General features: G+C 42.7%; 1 protein-coding gene across 1 annotated transcript in view; it reads right to left on the reverse strand.

The window, feature by feature from the left end:
* Positions 1 to 874: 874 nt before the first annotated feature.
* Positions 875 to 19,293, reverse strand: part of LOC144828424 (alanine aminotransferase 2-like) — a 113,175-nt gene continuing 94,756 nt past the window's right edge. Inside the window, exons 6-11 of the mRNA XM_078686557.1 lie at positions 10,785 to 10,864; positions 9,615 to 9,751; positions 6,426 to 6,597; positions 4,600 to 4,755; positions 2,787 to 2,899; positions 875 to 1,221 (exon numbers count right to left, since the gene is read on the reverse strand). Of these exons, the coding sequence (XP_078542683.1) occupies positions 1,131 to 1,221; positions 2,787 to 2,899; positions 4,600 to 4,755; positions 6,426 to 6,597; positions 9,615 to 9,751; positions 10,785 to 10,864 (749 nt within the window). The 3' untranslated portion in view covers positions 875 to 1,130. The remainder of the gene's footprint in view (positions 1,222 to 2,786; positions 2,900 to 4,599; positions 4,756 to 6,425; positions 6,598 to 9,614; positions 9,752 to 10,784; positions 10,865 to 19,293) is intronic.

The raw sequence follows: 19,293 nt of genomic DNA on the forward strand, positions 1-19,293 counted from the left end.
AAGAGTCCCTCACCAGAACCCTCCTTGAGAGTCCCTCACCAGAACCCTCACTCAAGAGTCCCTCAGTAGAACCCTCACTCGAGAGTCCCTCACTAGAACCCTCACTCGAAAGCCCCTCACCAGAACCCTCACTCATGTCTCTCACCAGAACCCTAACTCAAGAGTCCCCCAGTAGAACCCTCACTCGAGAGTCCCTCAGTAGAACCCTCACTCGAGAGTCCCTCAGTAGAACCCTCACTCGAGAGTCCCTCACTAGAACCCTCACTCGAAAGCCCCTCACCAGAACCCTCACTCGTGTCTCTCACCAGAACCCTCACTCAAGACTCCCTCAGTAGAACCCTCACTCGAGAGTCCCTCACTAGAACCCTCACTCAAAAGCCCCTCACCAGAACCCTCACTCGAGTCTCTCACCAGAACCCTCACTTGGGAGCCCCTCACCAGAACCCTCACTCGAGTCTCTCACCAGAACCCTCACTCGAGTCTCTCACCAGAACCCTCACTCAAGAGTCGATCACCAGAACCCTCACTCGAGTCCCTCACCAGCACCCTCACTCGAAAGCCCCTCACCAGAACCCTCACTCGAGTCTCTCACCAGAACCCTCACTTGGGAGCCCCTCACCAGAACCCTCACTCGAGTCTCTCACCAGAATCCTCACTCGAGTCTCTCACCAGGAACCTCACTCAAGAGTCGATCACCAGAACCCTCACTCGAGTCCCTCACCAGAACCCTCACTCGAGAGTCACTCACCAGAACCCTCACTCGAGCCCCTCACCGGAACCCTCACTCGAGAGTCACTCACCAGAACCCTCACTCGAGAGTCATTGGGAGTTGGAAGAAGTAGAACGGTGAAACAAGGTAGACACGTCGCACAGGTAAGGATCCTTGCTTTATTAGGCTACTGTGTCATGGGTGTTACAATCCTTCTGTGTCGTCTTATGATTTCAAACGTATCTCCTCTAGTATTGCCATTTTCAATCTGGACCAACACAAAGACTCCAAAATCTACATTTAAAGTAAAGTTCATGTGCTTGAAATACTCAGAGTTCTGATTTTGATTATGATAATGAATTGAAGGACATATGGGTGCCAAGTGGGGCATGACTGCAGTGGCATCCTGTGCACTGTGCTTTTAAGAATACTCCTGCAGGAACGTCTTGTGAAAGTCCTTGATGGAAGTCAGAACCGTCTTCAGCTTCTCCAGGGGCTCAAAGAGTGTTATCCTAGGAAGAGGGACAGAGGATTGCATGACTCAGTACTATTCTTGTTGCAGAGAGAAGGCAGGACTCTGTGCTATAAAACAGGAATATTTTTATAATGTAAGTTTCAGGCACATAACAGGAAAAGGAACCCCACAATGGTGCAAGGGTGTGTGCAGGTCACAAGGCAGACTAAAGAGCAGCAGTGCAGGGCATGACAGAAGCACCTCCATAACTTAGCAGGTGCGGTGCTGCCCTACTGCAACCTTTTACACAACACAGCACAGCAACTTTGATTCCTGCCTTGCACTGGGTGACAAAATAGTACATTAGGCCCCTAGGCCAGAAATCCCACTGGTTGAAAGAAAGTATTTGCTATTTGAATGAACAAAAGCATGGAGTGGGGAGAACTAGAAACGCTTCTTTTGGATTAATTAAAAGCTTGATCCCCTACTATCACCTCACTGAAAAAAAGGAGTTTTTTCGCTCCACAAATCAATACCGTAGTCAGAAGTGTTAGCCTACAATTGTCTATGATTCCAAAAAATCTCTGGCTGCTGCAAACAATCCGGGTGAATCTGACAAAGGCCCTAGCGAAAGACTACTGCGAAGTATTCCATTCTAGGTTCCTAAAAACAATACTAATAAATGGAAAAATCTGCAAAACCATGCAGCCAGACTAGCTCTGAGCTTTCAGGAAAGCATTGGAAACTCTACTGATTTCCAATAGTCATGGATCAAATTCAAAGTCTATCATTCCCCCTGCCTGCTGGAACTAGTGTTTAGATACTTATACAATTTGTCTCCTCATTACATCCCAGTTCACCTCCTTTGATTGGCCAACATGCACCTTATCACTGGCCCTTTAAACCCCATCAGCAAAGCAGATCTCTCATCTTCCTGGTCAATGACTCCATTACCTTAAACCAGGGTCTAAGAGCAGAATCTAGACTTCCTCTGGCTCAGAAAACCCCTAAACCCAGAACTGTTAAATTGGCTTTCTGTTGAGCATTTGCGATGACAGGGGCAGCTATTTGGAAAGTGAGGAGTGGGGGTCGATACTTTGCAATTGGTTGAGCTTTACATGTCCTTGCCTTTTTGTGTTTGTATGTTCCACTTTTCTTCGATTAATTTGAAATATAATAGCCACAAGGTGACATGCTGATACTCTAGAAGTCTTTACTTAAAGGCTGGGCATTATAGTGTTTCATAAATTACTAAATTCTCAAATATTTGCTATGTTTTCTAATGAATTGGCATTAAAGTTGCCTATTACCTATGTCTGTTAAAGTGTTACAATACCTACATTATAATGCCACAGAATATCCCACAAAATCTATCACAATTGAATTGTATATGTTACAGAATTTGTGTTTATTGCTCATAATTCAGTGAAGTCTGCCACAAGATTTGGTTTTGCATTACCAAATAATTCCAGTCACCCAGCATGTGTTGCTAGGAGTGGGTGTTTTGTTGCTCCAATGAGGGTTGTTTCTGAGTGTGTATTATTCCATTACAAACGGGGATTCTGGTTAGTATGAGCAGGATTGCAGCAAGGATTACATGGCATTGAGGCAATTCTTTCTTACCTGATGTGGTGCGTCCCCTCTGCCTGTCCAAAGTCACTTCCAGGCGCTACAATGATTCCAGTCTTGTCAAGTAGCTGCCTGCAGAAGAACACATCAGGCTCCAGGCCCTGAGTCTAGGGGAGAGGAGGAAGGCGAAAAAGAGTACCCTCGTGAATGGTGGTAAAGACACCGGAGAAACAATTCTAAAATAGAAGAGGTCCAATACCATTGCTGCACGATGTGGCCACCTTCCACCATCAATCACATGACACCAGAATGACCTCCATGACATGGTACAGTTCAAACATATACATGCTTGGCAAGGCCTCACTATCAGATCAAAACCAAACATAGCACATCGCCTGTGAAGTATTGACTTTGTTTCTTGTGTCCCCCCCAGAACATCATGCCTGCACTGGTAGATTTAAAAGTCCAAGCTCCTGTTGTGACTTGCAGCATTATCAGAAATGTGTGCTCATAGTCACCATAATCTGTGTGCACGACTGGGTTATGTGTCTCATCAATTTCTTGAACTGGACCTCCACCTGGTTCTTCGATCCAGGGACCTAAGAGTGGTATCTATACTGCTCCACAAATGAAAACTCTCACCTATAGCAGGATGTGAGCCACACTGCTATCTTTAGTCACAAATTACAGAAAAGATAACTGTCACAGGAGGAGATCATTAGCTATCTCATTGGCTGAGGACAACTTGCCTAGTTTTGATATACCAATCATATCCCATTTAGCAAATCCTACTTGTCTGAACCTCTCACCATCCCACGGAGAAATCCCTTCTATAAGGTTTACCTTCAGCCCACCATTTTGGATGCTTCCTGTGATTTACTGGTCTAGTGTTTTCCGGCAGTCTCCCATCTGCCTTTCCCCCGGGAGTGGAAGGGAAGGTATCTTCTCTCAGTCATTGCCTGTCATTCATCCTGAACTAAGTGACCACCACACAAGCAGTGTCCAATCGTTCACCACAACCGATTGGTTTCACCAGAAGTACCCCCATCAGTTGAGATATGAGATGCTGCCTTTGTAAACGATTCTTCATTGGGTCAACAGCAAAGTTTATGCGGCACCCTCATCCCAAAGCTTATCTCCAAGAGTCAAATCAGTATTTGGGAAGTAAGCAATAGAGGCCCAATATATAATGCATACTTATGACCTTATTCAATTGGGTGTCCCTGCCCAGGATCAATAAAGGTAGTTTACTCCAATGTTGTAGGTCATTTTTAAATCTGTCAAGAAGAATCATCAGCAATATATAGTGTGATGTCCTTTAACAATGGGTTACAGAATAATGCCCACAGGAAACAGGGATTTCTTGTGTTATCCATACGTCTGCGCCCATCTATTGCTCCTTGTACAATGCATGTCTTGCAATTCTACCTAAGAATTTCTTTACAGGGGTGTCTGCAAATTATTTATCAAAAAGCCGTGGACCTTAAACTGCACCCTTCACATTAAAATACATTTAAAATTCATGTTACCCTTAATAGCTACCATTGTGTAGATCTGTTGACTCACATCTCATTAATTTCAACAATAATTAACAATTGCATTTGAAGTAACTTGAACATTAATCGTGTGTATCACTGTGTCAAATGTCTTTTCCCCATGCAGATGGAAAAATACAGATCCTATTTCCTGGATTCACTCTTCTGGGATGCTTTTCAAGATGCTCAGGAGGTTAGCTTGGCAAGACACGTTAGCAATGCATGTATGTAGAACATTCCTATAATGGCCTTTGCATCGTAATACAGAGCATATCATATGTGACAAATGCCTACATGAACATGATCAGTCTTTGCAGCATGCATTAAATTACCTGTGCCATCTTCACAGCATTATCTGGGATCTCAATCCTGGGAAAAGCATGCATGGCACCTTGGATGGCTTTACAGTAGATGCCTGAACCTATGTTTAAAATCTCCTCTGCCAGCCGCGCTTGCATGGCCAGCTTGTGCAGCACTGCCTTCTTCTCCTGAAATCACAAATGGTCAGTAAACTCATTAAAATATTCGCCCATCATCAAATGATCTTGCAGAGATCAACTTGCATTTCCCCCACTACCCATTGCATGGAGAGTGGTACAGCGGAATGCCACCTTACTCATGTGGGTAATCGCAGCTTCCCATGTCCACCTCTTCCTGGCTTATGACTTTGAAGCTTGCAGTGACAATTCAGCTTGCAATGCTTTCAGGGCGGGAGTCACTTCGGACAAGAAACACTGAATGTTTGCAAACTTTGGCCGTGCTGCGTGGCTGCGAGTATGTTGCCAGAGGCATTGCGTCTTCCACCACAGCCATATAGGGGCAGCCCATCTAATCTCCGAAACGAGGAATGCCTGAATTGATCCTACTCAATGGCATTCGCTAAAGCCAGATTCCTGGTGATTGTTTTTAGCCTACTGTGTCACTGTAGACAGAGACTGATTACATAAAAAGCAGTCTTGGTCCTCTTTCAATAGGAACACTCTAGCCCAAACTGCCAGGGAAGAACAACTATGGAGGGGAGCACAAGCGATCCCTTCACCGGCTACCCATGAGTTTTGGTTCTCTACGCTGCAGAAGCGTTTAATTCTCTTGGGAGAAGATTCCTTGGCACAGTGAGCAATTTAATATGATATATTTGCTTTCAATCTTTTATGTTGTACAGCCTTATGAGTCTGGCTTTAGCCTGACTACTTTGTTAAATTGAAATTAGGGCTCAGTCAGTCCCAAGTGACTCTTCATACTATGCAGGTATCATTTGCCTCTCCAAAGTAAAGCCATGAGTAGCAGCTGTCTGTGAGAGGATGACCAAATGATAAGTTTGATCAGTATGATCAATCATTTTCACTCTACTGCAGTCACTAAAAGTTGAGATTATCTGTCAGCCTGGCTATTTATTGGGACAATCATGTCTAAAGTCTTCAATCTGGATCATTTGAAGCACAAACATTTACAAGCACCACAAAGCGGCAATAAGGCAAAAAGCTAGAAGTCGTAAAATCACCCATTTGGTAATAAATTGATAAACACATGTATTACATAGAAACCTGAGGAGGAAATATTGGAGCAGCTCACATTGCAGATTTTTTCATAAATGTCTTCCTCTCTATCAGATCAAAGGGACTGTTTGCTGCACTGAATAATTATTGAGGTAGATTAAAATTACAATGTTAAATAACTTTCCCAAAATTTTTGGGGGGATTGAGAAGGGCTCACACTGGTCCAAAACATATGTAAGCATTATAGCTATAGCAAGGGCTCCTTCTTATTTTATATTCCAACTACCTGGATACTTATCAAGCTATTTGTGCATACATCAAGCAACTCATTAATGCATATGTTAACCTCAAAGCAATCTTTCGGATTGTACAGCACCCACTCTCTGCATGAAATATGCTGTTTATCAGAATAAAAAAACAGCATAAAATGTATGTTATATTAAGTCGGTTAGAGTCACTCTGAATAATTCATAGACATAGTGAAACGTCTTTAGATATATAGACACTTATTGTCACTACTCTTGAAAATATCTCAGTATACTTCCCCTAGACCTGTACCATGAGAACCTACAGGATATCAACTCCATGCTCCTCACTGAGCACTGAAACTCACTCCCTGCATCCAGCCTCCTCCCGCCATAATGGAGAAAGTCGCTACTTACTGACACAAATGTGTAGTGAGATGGGTCTCCAGGCATCGGTGGGTGCAGCATCAAATCCAACACAATCATGCCCAAGGCTGGCGGATGCCAAAAAAAGACATTTGCGTAGATGCATTCCATCACTTCTTCATCTATGTTTATAAATTCGAAATATGCACCGCGCAGGCCACCCCTTAAAGAAATAAAGCAATCAGAGTTCTGTTAGAAATCTAGTGCATAAACGAGCAGGCCATTATTTACCATAAACACTCTCTCCCAAAGTTGGTATGTTTTAAACATTACTTACTGTGAATCAGCACATGCCTGTTTCGTGGGGCATCTCAGTTAGGACTGCTTCGCATGAAGACAGTGTGATGACCTTATGTCGACTGTGAGATATCGGAGAAGATCCTCCTGGAAAAGGATCATGTCTCAGCGCTTACTAAAGCTTGAATGTTGGACAACTGGGTCAGGCCTGGGTTCAATTCCTTCCAAAGTTTGGCTCCGAACAACAATGTGGTTTTTCAACCTTGCTTGTTTCTCTTAGATCCAGTGGCGGCTGGCAATACAAAAATATAGTGGTGCGCCATGTGCCCAACTCACCTTAATGATGCCCCAGCCAGGTGCAGCACTCCCGGCGATGGTGGTTTGACGTCCATGTGAAGAAAAAGGAAGGACTTCCCTTCCTGCCTAGATGAACGAAACTTCTGACCAATCCTGAAGCTGCTCTCAGCATGAGAACTACAAAAAAACGGAGTTTGGTCCTGGGACAGGGGGTCAACTGGACCTAATATAATGAAACCAAAAAACAATGTTGTCCCCCGGAAATAATTTTCTCTCGCAACTTTGAGATTACAAACAAGGGAAAAAACCTATTGTTTGTATGGGTTATTTTATTCAAACCCTTTTTAGCAATTTTTATTAAACCATTTTGAAAGGCATTTTGAAGTTGAGAAAAACACTACTTACAAACATTTACACTATTTACAACTATCATACAAACAGTTCTAAACACCAAACAATAACTATGTACAAATAAATCAACAGTTATAAACAAGCTTCTTTTACAATAAGAAAAAACAATAATTATGTTCGCACAAATAATCAATCTTTGTGACAAATACAACTTATTAGAAAGCCCAACCAGGGTCAAAACAACAGGAAGAGGCAACAGAAAAATCACTTTGTACTCAACAATCAGTTACAGTTAACAAATGACTGTTACTTGTTACTCAACAATCAGTTACAGTTAACAAATGACTGTTACTTTTTACTCAACAATCAGTTACAGTTAACAAATGACTGTTACTTTTTACTCAACAATCAGTTACAGTTAACAAATGACTGTTACTTAAGTTTCGGGGGACAACATTGTTTTTTGGTCTCAGCATGAGAACAGCACCAGGATTGGTGGGGGGCATGCTAACCCAGCATTCATATTGAGGCTGGGGGCCTGTGCCAGCAATCGCCCGGCTGTTTTACAGCCTGGGGATTGCTAGGTGGGAAGTGCGCATGTCAGGCTGGCCGTAGGTAGCCAGACAGCCAACCCAACATCCCTCTGAAATGGGCAGCAGTAATCCTGCAATTGGAGGATTCAGCCCCGCCTCCCTGCCTCATGCTTGCAATATACACAGTGTGAGGTGGTGAAAAAGAAATAAAATGTCATTATTATGCCATGTAATTTATTAGTGTTTGCCTGCTGCATTCACAGCAGGTGAGGGGTCGCTCCTCCACCATTTAGGAGGATCCGTCCCGCTTAAATCTTTGCTGTCCAACAGCTCTTGGGCCTGTCTGGTGTCGGAGACTTAACTGGCAAGTAACGGGGCTGTGTTGTATAAGAAGCCTGAGACAGGTCTCTGATAGGCACTGAATACTGTGCAGAGTATCTGGTGGTTAAATTCTCACTTTTAATGTGGACCCTTATGGTGACTACAGGGCAAATGTAATGTTATTTGACATTCCTATATTGAGCCATAGATTGTAAAAATTTCTAATGAAAACCCAACCCGAACTGTTATGAGAAATGTTTCACCAGGCTGTTGAAACCACCATGTTGTTGTTTCTTTGTTTAATGAAAACCCAACCTGAATAAACAAGTTTTAATAAATCACATTTTGCTAACCTGTTATGACAAATGTTTCACCAGTCTGTTGAAACCACCAGGTTTTTGATTAGTTGTTTAAAAAAAATGCCCTCCCTTAAATTCCCAATTCTTTCCTTGTTTTTCTTTTCCTTTCTCTGTTTACAGGTGGATTTCCCTCTAAGTCTCTCTTATTTCTTTTTCCTCAAATTTTCTTACAGGTTGTTTCCTCCTTCTCCTCTTTAAACTCTCTGGGCCTCATTTACAATATTTTGATGCAAGGCAGCAAAGCAAGCCTTCCTGCAGCACTGCTGTGCGTCAAAAGATAAGGGCAGGAATGAACCGTATCTACAAAATATGGCTCATTCCTCTTCTTTCCCCCAGTGGTGGTGCTTAATGAGCTGCCTTGCGCCAACACAGACACCCTTGCGGCATGGTGAAATGGTGTCTGCATTGTAGGGTTGATTGTTTTTTTGCAGGAAGGGACACCTTTAAAAATAAATGCTTTTTTGCAACTTCATTAGGCAGCACACATAGAAGTAACAAAATGCCATTTAAATATTGTTTATGTGTAGGAAGGGGGGCCTGCCTTCACATAAACAATCTTTCCCTCAACACAGGCACCCGTGCACTATGGCGCCAGCACCAGGGGAAAGGCAGCGCTGCACCATATTGTTGTAAATATGGTGAAGCCCTGTGTTTCTAAAGTGACGAAGCATGTTGGTAGCTTCCTTAGCTTAACAACACACTTTACTACTTTATTGTAAATATGCCCCCTGGCTCTTGGCTGTATCACTGGACCCTGCCAGAACCTGAATACCCTCACAGGTCCACATTTAAAGGTTGGTAGCTGTATCCAGGCAATGAGTACGCCCCTCAGAATCTTTTAAATCTCTGCTTGCTCCCGTAAATTTTGACTTCTTTGTAAGTTCTTAATATAACATGTATTTTTGCACTCCACAAAAGGGAATTGTTGATCAGAAACACTGGGTAATGATCATCTCCCCGATACCTTTTGGGTGACGCCCACCTTTACACCAATTGCACAGGATAGTTTTTTCTTTTTAATTAGGTGAACCGTGGAATAAAGGTGGACCATGAAAATTCAATCCCCTTCCTGATCTACTCACTCTCCGAAAACTGTATTGGAGATGGAATGGAATGATATTAGCTGCACCTCCTCTGAGTACGGCGGGCCCATCTCAAACAGGACCTTCTTAAAAGAACGGAACTGGAATCCTGGGGCGAACACCGCATCCTGGTTCATCTGAGGAAACAGAACAGAAGCTTAGAAGTGCTGAAGCCAGAGGGAAATCTTAATTAAACTCCTGAAATTTCCAAATTCATATTAAGTGAAATTAACAAAAGAGCTTGAAATTTTGCATTGTGGGATTTAGCATAATTTTACACCAGTGGAAACTGTTTGGCCTATAATATCAGGATTCCTGAAGGGGTGTTCTTCAAGGGTTCTGGAAGGTCAGAGTCACACCATATTTTTAGAATACCTACTAAAGGTATGTGAGAGATAAACAAAAAATCTGACAGTGCCCATGATGAGTAAACATCCATATGATCAGATCTAAGATTGTGTATTGTGACCCGCTGAGCAGTGCTCCTGTCACCAAAACCAAACATATCTGTGGAGGTCAACTGTCCTCCTGTGTTGTCCCTGAAAAAGAAAGCTAACTCTTTCTTCATTTAGACATCTGCTACAGCTCACATTGGTTGCTATATATATCCATGCACAATTAAATGTTACTAATTGCAGAAAGCTTTGATTGAATGGTGTTGCTCACCTCTTAAGCCATAAAATGCTATGAGCCACATTTACATAGCCATTGTGCCCCCGGTGGGCCACTTTATTTGAAGCATTGCCAGCACAGTGTGCCTGTCCATATTTACAAAGCCACATAAAGTCACCCTGCATGACTTTCCATGGCCTTGTAAATATGGGCCACTTTCATGCATTACTCTGCATCAAAGGGGCGTTCCATGAGTGTTGCTTTGGGTGCTCCCAGGCAACATCCATTGAGCCTGACACATTCCCAGGTTTAAAACATTTTGTACACCTGGGAATGTGTCAGAATCCTACGCCTACCCAGGGGAGGTGCAGGAGTGCCGCCACCAGGAGAATTACTTTTATTTCTCTTCATATTTTCCTCTTTCTATGTGTGCTTCATTTTGCAGGATGCTTAGATAGAGGACAATGCCATCAATTATGGTTTTTTGTGCAAGAAGGTGTCCTGAGATTGTTATCTCCACAGTGAACAGCGGAGTGGACCATAGACCACCGAACGTACCTCATCAACGAAGAGTAACAGGTTTTCGTCTGCGGCCAGCTGAATCACCTCCTCAATGCACTTGCGACTCTGCACATGGCCTGCACAGTGAGGAAGATATTGAGTGGTGTAAGCGATGATGTCACATAGAACAGTCGGTCACATTTTGTAATAGAGAGAAATCCAGGAGGAACAGTAGGGGAGGCTGTAACAGCACCATCAAAAGGAGAAAGACCCCCATAGGCCCACCTGGAAACCACTATAAAGCCACTATGTGGACGGATTATTGTTGTGATCTTTTCAAAGGTACTCATATGCTGTACACAGATCACCATATTATACTCTTGCAGAATAATATTATACTCTTGTAGAATTTTGTAGAGCGGAATGGACTAAAGTGCTGCTTCTCTTCTATTGTATAACTGACGTGATTATACTCTCGCAGAATTATACAGAGCAACGAACTAGAAAGCTGGTACTCCTAAACAAATTTGCAGTTATGAAGAAAATCTACATAGGTCACAATGGACTGCAGTAAGATGCAGTAATTTCCATTCTTCTATTAAATATCTGGGGCAAAAATCCCTGTAGGGGTGGGTATGATGTGCCACTCCATTGATCCTATTTTTTGGACTAGGGTCATTAGAACCTCAAACGATGGCACAAAGGTTTTTTGTATCATTGGCTGCACCAATATCATTAAAACTATGGGGGCATATTTACAAAGACGGAGTTAAAATTATCGCCGCTTTAGCGGCAGGAAACTGCAGCTAAAGCCGCGATAATGGGCTTGATAATAGACTCTTGAGAATTCCAGAGAATTCCAATAGAAGCCCGTGTCCTGGTGTAAACGCTAAAGCGGCGATAATTTTAACTCCGTCATTGTAAATATGCCCCATGGTACTTCTAGAAAACCTTTCTTATTTCGAGCCATTACAAAGACGCAGCCTAAAGTGAATTTTACTTGATGCCCAGACTCTCAGGACTTCTGCTATCTCAGGGTTTATCATCTTGTTGCGGGTGATATTCAATGGCGAGCCAACTTCAGGCATTGTCTGATGAGTCTTGCACTACTTTCCCACCGTCAGATCCAGTAATTGTATTATAAGGCTACTCGCTGCTCCCTCTTACCCCTAACCACACCTCCAAAGAGCTTTGAAGCGATCTTAGGATAGGAACCTGAGCTTTACAGAAAATATAGAAATAAATAAATAGACAAATATGGATTTAAAGGAAATTCAGTCTTATATAAACCAATTAATCTGGCTTATAAGGAAGATTGAATGATTTTTTGTGAAGAGATTTTGTGTATCTACATGGAAGTGGGCTGGGCCCTCCAATAATGAAATTGTAACACTGGGCGGCTGATCTGAGATTTTTCCGAATTTCATCAATCTTTAATTGGATTGAGATGAAGAAATTCTAGCACCTTGGAATACAAGGTATTAGGGGGCCGATTAGGATGGCGGACGGATGCATGACCGCTGGGCTGGAGGCGGCGGAAAAGGCACCTCATCTTCCGCCAGAAGCGGGCCTTCTGTCCTCCATATTAGGAAGGTGAACTGGGCACATTTACTGTCCGTCATTTAAAAACGTGAACCGCCGCGGGAACACACCAGACACCGCGGCGGACAGAGCCAATCCAGGCTCACCGCCGTGCGGAATGACGTCCCGACCGTCCGCAATATTACGATGTCGCAAACAAACCAGAACACGCAGCGGAAACACCTCCATCTCATAGACGGCGGAAGCACCACAACAGAGAGGGAAAGCATTGCCACGAGACCCACTGCACAGACCCGAGCACCACGGACCCAGCCCTACACGCCTTCCCGGCCCTGTTCCTACTTCACTACCAGCAAGTCATTCACCATCGTGGCCGCCGCCGCCGGTACACAAGCATGCAATACACACATACCACGCCACAGCATGCACGAACACTGGTACCTGTCCACACCAGACACCCTGGTGGGGACAGGAACACACACAAGTGAACCCACACCAGTCCCACCTCAGCACAATCACCCCCCGCATCAGGCACATGCCGCCCACGCAACACCACAGCCAGCCCACGGACGGACTCCGCTGTTACCGCGACCACTCCGTCCACGGCGGTCGGTTTTTCTATGATTCCGTCCACGGTCGGCGGTCTTTGGAGACATCTGTCCGCCGCGGTCGGGTTTTGCTGGAGGGGAATCCTAATAGCACCGCCGGTTTCCCACGGTGCGGTCGGAAGGTCATTTCCCGCGAGACTGGCGGTCCGGACGCTTTCCGTCCGCCATCCTAATCGGCCCCTATGTGCTGAATTTCACTATGTGCTGCAGGGGCGCTTCGGACAAGTGTGCCTCCTATATGAAAATACAGGCACTTTAGAACTTCAGAAGGGTCTGCAGACACTTGGGCATTTTCGTCTGTAAGAGATCACCCTGGTTCCATTGTGTGTGCTGGCTTGATCTCAAGAGGGTGCACCCTCAGTTGTAATTATTTTGGAAGTTTTACATAGGGTGACCTTGAATCTAAGGTGTTGGAGGGCTTTACTTGAGCACCAGTTACATTGCACAAGGACACCTTTTCTTCTTTAGGCACAGAGAGTTTAAGTGATTTGCCCAGAATTACAAGATGGTGTGTGACCAGTCTAATATTCGGAAGCTATATCAGTGATCTGGACAATCGTTATCCAGATCTTGTGTGTTTTTTTATCGATTGAATAAATGTGATTCTCAAGTCAAATTCTACCTAACTCAGGAGTCTTGAAATAGTCGCGAATGGCAACGAAACACGTGTCGGCTGTGGCTGAACCAATGTTGTAAACAACCTAACAACTGTGGCAAAGATTGCTTGCTGGACAACGTGTTGATGTGTTTTTTGTATTAAATAATTTTGCTGACTGTGGATAGTCAGCTATACACTTATTTGTGCTGTGCTCTGTCTATGTTTCATATTGTATGTATATATATGGAGGATTCTGTGTATATTGTGTAGTACTGTGGGGGGCACGGTACAAAGACATAGAGCACGCCTTGAAAGAGTTAGTTACTACTCAGCTCACATACAAACATAACAGATGTGCTGGCTACCTTAGTTAACCACTGGCATCATCTGTCTACATATATATATATATATATATATATATATATATATATATATATATATATATATATATATATATATATATACATATATATATCTGTACATCTATCTATATATTTATATATATGGATAGAAAACAATATGTTTTTATTCTCTAATCAGTTGTTTCTGCAGACCAGGAGAGTGGCTATGGGTGCCTGCTTCTCCCCCAGTTATGCCTCCCCCAGTTATGCCTTCACATGGGCTACTGGGAGGAGCAGGTCCTCATACCCAACTTCAACACAATTATGAAAAACAAGGTAAAAACCTGGTTGAGGTATATTGATGACCTCTTTTTTATCTTTGATGGTTCTGTGAATGAAGCTGCTGAATGTATTGCCGAACTTAACATAAACAATCTCAACTTAAAATTTACCAGCAGCATCAGTTCAAATTCCATTGTCTTCTTGGATGTAGAAATCTATGTTGAAAATGGTCAGTTGGAGACAAGGCTCTATCGGAAACCCACGGCAGGCAACACTGTGTTGCATGCTACCAGCCACCATCCGGCGCACCTAATAAGGAGCATCTCCTACGGGGAGATGTTACGCATCAGGAGAATTTGTAGCAGCAACACAGAATGCCTAGAGACGCAAAAAGAATGCAAAATTAGATTTCTGAATAGAGGCTACTCAACAGAATCCATTGACAATGCTATCAGTAGAGCTAACAGATTTGGTAGATTGCAATTGTTGGCTCCGCAAAACGACAGTGTAAGTGTCTCTAAAAAATCAGTGGCTAGTGAAACACGCCTGATAATCGGATTTAGCAACCAACATCAGGCTATACATAAAATTGTAAAAAATAACTGGTCTTTGATTACCAGTGATCCAGTTGTAGACAATATGTTTACTAAATCACCGAGCATTACTTACAGAAAAGCAAGATCTATGCAGGATAGTATGGTCTCGAGTAGTCCTGAAGTAGTCACAGGCTCGTGGCTAGATGGAAGTAAGGGCTTCTTGAGATGTTCCACCTGCAAAGCCTGCAAAAATGGTGTAAGTAGATCAGAGTATTTAACTCCGCTGTCTCCTAATCCTATCAAGATTAGAGAAAAACTGAATTGCAGGACAGAATATGCTGTCTATGTTTTAGAATGCCCCTGTGGTCTAAGATATGTGGGGAGCACCAGACCACAGGTGTATAAACGGATCCTGCAACACTTAAGGGCAATCACTAATGCAGATCCATCCTATCCCGTAGCTAGGCACTTCGAGCAAGTACATGGGAAAAATGCCTCCGGGTTACTGTATTTTGTGATTGACACCGTACCTCCACAGAGAAGGGGTGGAGATAGAGAATCCCTTCTGCGGAAGTTAGAAACTAGACATATCATTATGCTCGATATCAAAATGCCCAATTGGCTGAACACTAGTGAAGACTGTCACATTTACCTGTTATAGGCAGTATTACCTATGTATTTTATTGATACTATGAACCTGAAGCTATATATCTCAAAATACTTAATGAACTAACACCCTTGTCCTTTACATTAATGTACAAACATGATTAAATGTCAACTGTTTACTATTTTAACTTCACTGGTAGCACGAATTTTTAACCGTTACTATGACCTGCACTTTATTGTATTTTGCACAATGAAAAATTTTGCACACATAACATCTTTTAGCCGACTTGGGCTTTATTTACAGCTACCTCCAATACCAATGGAAGAAATGTTTCTAGGTATTGTCATACAATACACATACTTAGTGTCCCTGTTGCTGTTATTAGCATACAGTTAGGCACACAGTATATCTAACATAAGTAGTAAGATGTTTTAGGTTGATCCTTGGCAATGAATGGGAATATTTATATTTTAAAACATTTTATGTATTTATATGTTTTATTATTATTCTAAATTGCCACTGTATTTTTACCTGAATTTGTGCATTGTTATTTAGGGGTTGTTATTTATATATTTATATATTTATATATGTATATAAATGTAGTGATTGATTTCACTTTGCCTCTATTGAAAGTCTCTTTACACATTATGTGTCAATTGTGTCAGTAACTTTACTACGTCTATTATGTAACGGCATTTTGCACTTTAAAAACGGCACGCCAGCCCCCATGACGGTGTCATGTGATCAAGGCTTCGTTAAGCCGAAACGCGTCATGGCAGATTGGTGTTGGGCTAAAGAATAAATCATTTACACCAACTACTGCGTCTCGCTTCGTCTATCTGGCTGATTTGCTGAGTTTTGGACGTCAACATGCCGCATATATATATATATATATATATATATATATATATATATATATATATATATATATATATATATATCCGCTTCGCAGTCCCTCCCCACAATCTTGGGAATTAGGTAGCAGCACTCCGGGGTTAGTTCTCAGTTTCAGGTTTTATTGATCAAAACGCGCTTTCGGCACTCGGCCTTCGTCAGTGTTCAGAGTGACAGTGCCGCGCAAGGTTTACAAATGCTTTGCATGCAACACGTGATGTTAACTTAGACACAAAGATAGGACCAAAATAATCCTCATGGTCGCCATCTTTGAATGGGTAAAGTAAAGTCAATGTAGATTACCGCTCTATATTACCAGCAGTACGCAGCTACATATATGTAGATAAATTCAATTAAAGCATATAAAGAGTCAGAAAATTCATCCCTCATTATCTGCTTATAACATAATGCCCACAGATGGGCTTTGCATATGTACAATGTTCACAACTTCCCCATTCTCATTCGATGAAATTGCGCCCTGAATGGGCTATACGAAGTTCTAAATATAGATACAGTAACGTGTTGAGAAGTGCATCTCCAAGGCAATGCATTATTAACATATATAAACAGATTAGAGCAATTTCAGGCCAACCAAACAATATTTACAACTATACAGATCAGTCCACTTCATACTTGTTTCAGATCAAATGGACTGCCAAGTCCTCATGTATGTTCAACCCTGTTGGTATCTTGCTTTGTAGATCGATAATGTAGCGCGACTCTAGTCGTCTTAGTTTGCGTAACCTATCACCTCCTCTTACATGGGCAGGGACTGAATCCAGACAAAAATACTTCAACAGATCCCTGTTGCGTTTATGCTCTTGATCAAAATGTCTGGCCACGGGGTAGTTCACATCTGCATTTTGTATGGCCCTTTGATGCTCAAGTATCCTCAATTTAACAGGATTCGTTGTACTGCCAACATACCTTCTGCCACAAGGACATGTTAGACAGTACACGGCATAGGGTGTTGTGCAGGTGAGGAATTTACCTATTTTTTTGGGTTGTTTGACCCCGGGTACAGAGTACTGTGTCACGCGTCTACTTCCTTTACAGGCCTTACATTTCCCGCATGGGAAAAACCCTTTTAAAGGTTCTGACTTGGGTTTGGATGCTGTGCCTTCATGATGACTATGCACCAGATAGTCCTTAAGTGCTCGTGCCTTTCTAAAAGTTACTAGAGGGTAACATGGTAAGTCTTGCTTGATTGTGTTATCAGTGAGCAAGATGCTCCAATGCCTCCGCATGATGCGTTTTAATTCAGAGGCATTGCGTGAAAAGGTGGTAATCATTCTAAACGTACCCCCACCCGTCTTTGTACTCTCAATGTTCTCAGGTTTTTCTTTTTTTAATAGATCACCACGATCCAGTTCACATACTTTCTTCATAGCCTGTGTGAGAACGCCCTCTTTGTAACCTCTAGTCCTAAATCTCTGGATGCTACTCTTGGCTGCACTGTTGAAATCCTGTTCCTTAGTGTTGTTCCTCCGTATCCTTAATAGTTCCCCATAGGGTATACTATTCACTAAGCTTTTCGGGTGACTGCTGGTCGCGTATAGAGTCGAATTCCCAGCAGTCTCCTTACGGTAAAGCCTTGTGTGTAGTCTGCCTTCCTCTACAAAAACTGTTAGGTCCAAATAATTTACCTCAGTTTGGCTACAGGTACCGGAAAACTTCAAGTTATTACTGTTGTTATTAAGCACCGTAATATACTCTTTCGCTACCTCAACCGACCCCCTTATGATGATAAAGAGGTCGTCAATGTAGCGGTGCCAACACTTGACAAGTTCATTCCACTTCTTATTGGCTGGAGACCAGGCCACCTGCTCCTCCCACCACCCCACGAATAAATTCGCGAAGCTGGGGGCGGAGCAGGTACCCATCGCCACGCCAGTAAGCTGTTTGTACAATTCCTGGCCGAAGAGAAAAATGTTATTGTTAAGGCAGAAACCTAGGAAATCGAGTAACATTTTGTTATGTTCCATGAATTTGACCGGTCGTGTTTCAAGGAACCAGGCAATAGCCAGCAGCCCCTCCCCATCTCCTATGCACGTATATAGACTGGTGATGTCTATCACCATCATTGTGTCTCCATCATTCCAGCATACATCCTCAATTAAGTTCAAAAAGTGCTTGGTGTCCTTTAGGTACGATTTTAACCTCATAACATGGGGTGAAAGGAAAGAGTCAACATAAATAGATAAGTGTTCTGTCAGGCTGCCCTGAGAGGCCACAATTGGTCTGCCAGGGGGATTCAATAGGTCCTTGTGAATTTTGGGTAAATAATAAAATGACGGGGTAACAGGATTAGGGCATCTCAAGAATAGATTTTCATCACTATTTAGCATATTCTTATTGTACCACCTTAGGATCATATCGTGGTAATCCGAAATGCTGGTGTTGTATACCGACATACTTACTTTCATATAAGTACTCTGATCATTTAGTTGGCGTAAAGCCTCCTGCTCATATTGCGCTTTGGTAAGTAAAACAATATTCCCCCCCTTGTCCGAGGGCTTACACACCAAAGACGAGTCCTCACACAACTTCTTGAGTGCCAAATGTTGTTTATTCGTAAAGTTTTGTTGATCCTGCTTAAATTTAGTATTGCCTCTCAACTTCCGTAGGTCCTGCAGTACAGCCTCCGAGAAGGTATCTATGGCATCTGTCCCCATCACAGGCATGAAGGTTGAGGTTGGTTTGAAATCAGTCGCGCCTCCCTTTTGTTGTACTCCCATGTCCGTGATTAACTGAGTATTACTCAGAGTAGTGGTCCCATCATTGTCAAATTGTTCCATCCGTAATTCTTCCAAAGTCCTGATACCTGCCAGATCTCTGCAGGAGAGTATACTCCCTTCCGTTTCGTCAGATGCAGGTGACTTCATTCGTTGCGGTTTGGTTTTAAAATACTTGTGAAGCTTTAGTTTGCGGATAAACTTAAATAAGTCTATCCGTGTTTGGGTAAATTCAAGATCTTTTTGTGGGCAAAATGTAAGTCCCAATTTCAAAATGTTTTCTTCTTCATTCGTTAGTATTTTAGGTGTCAAATTCACAATCGTCAGATTGTCTCCATCCTCTTGTTCTATTTTTTGTAGAAATTCTTCCTGCTCCTTGTTAGAGGGGGCGAGCCCACGATCATCGAATGAGAATGGGGAAGT

Source organism: Lissotriton helveticus, chromosome 4_1, assembly GCF_964261635.1.
Source record: "Lissotriton helveticus chromosome 4_1, aLisHel1.1, whole genome shotgun sequence".
In the NCBI taxonomy this organism is placed as follows: domain Eukaryota; kingdom Metazoa; phylum Chordata; class Amphibia; order Caudata; family Salamandridae; genus Lissotriton; species Lissotriton helveticus.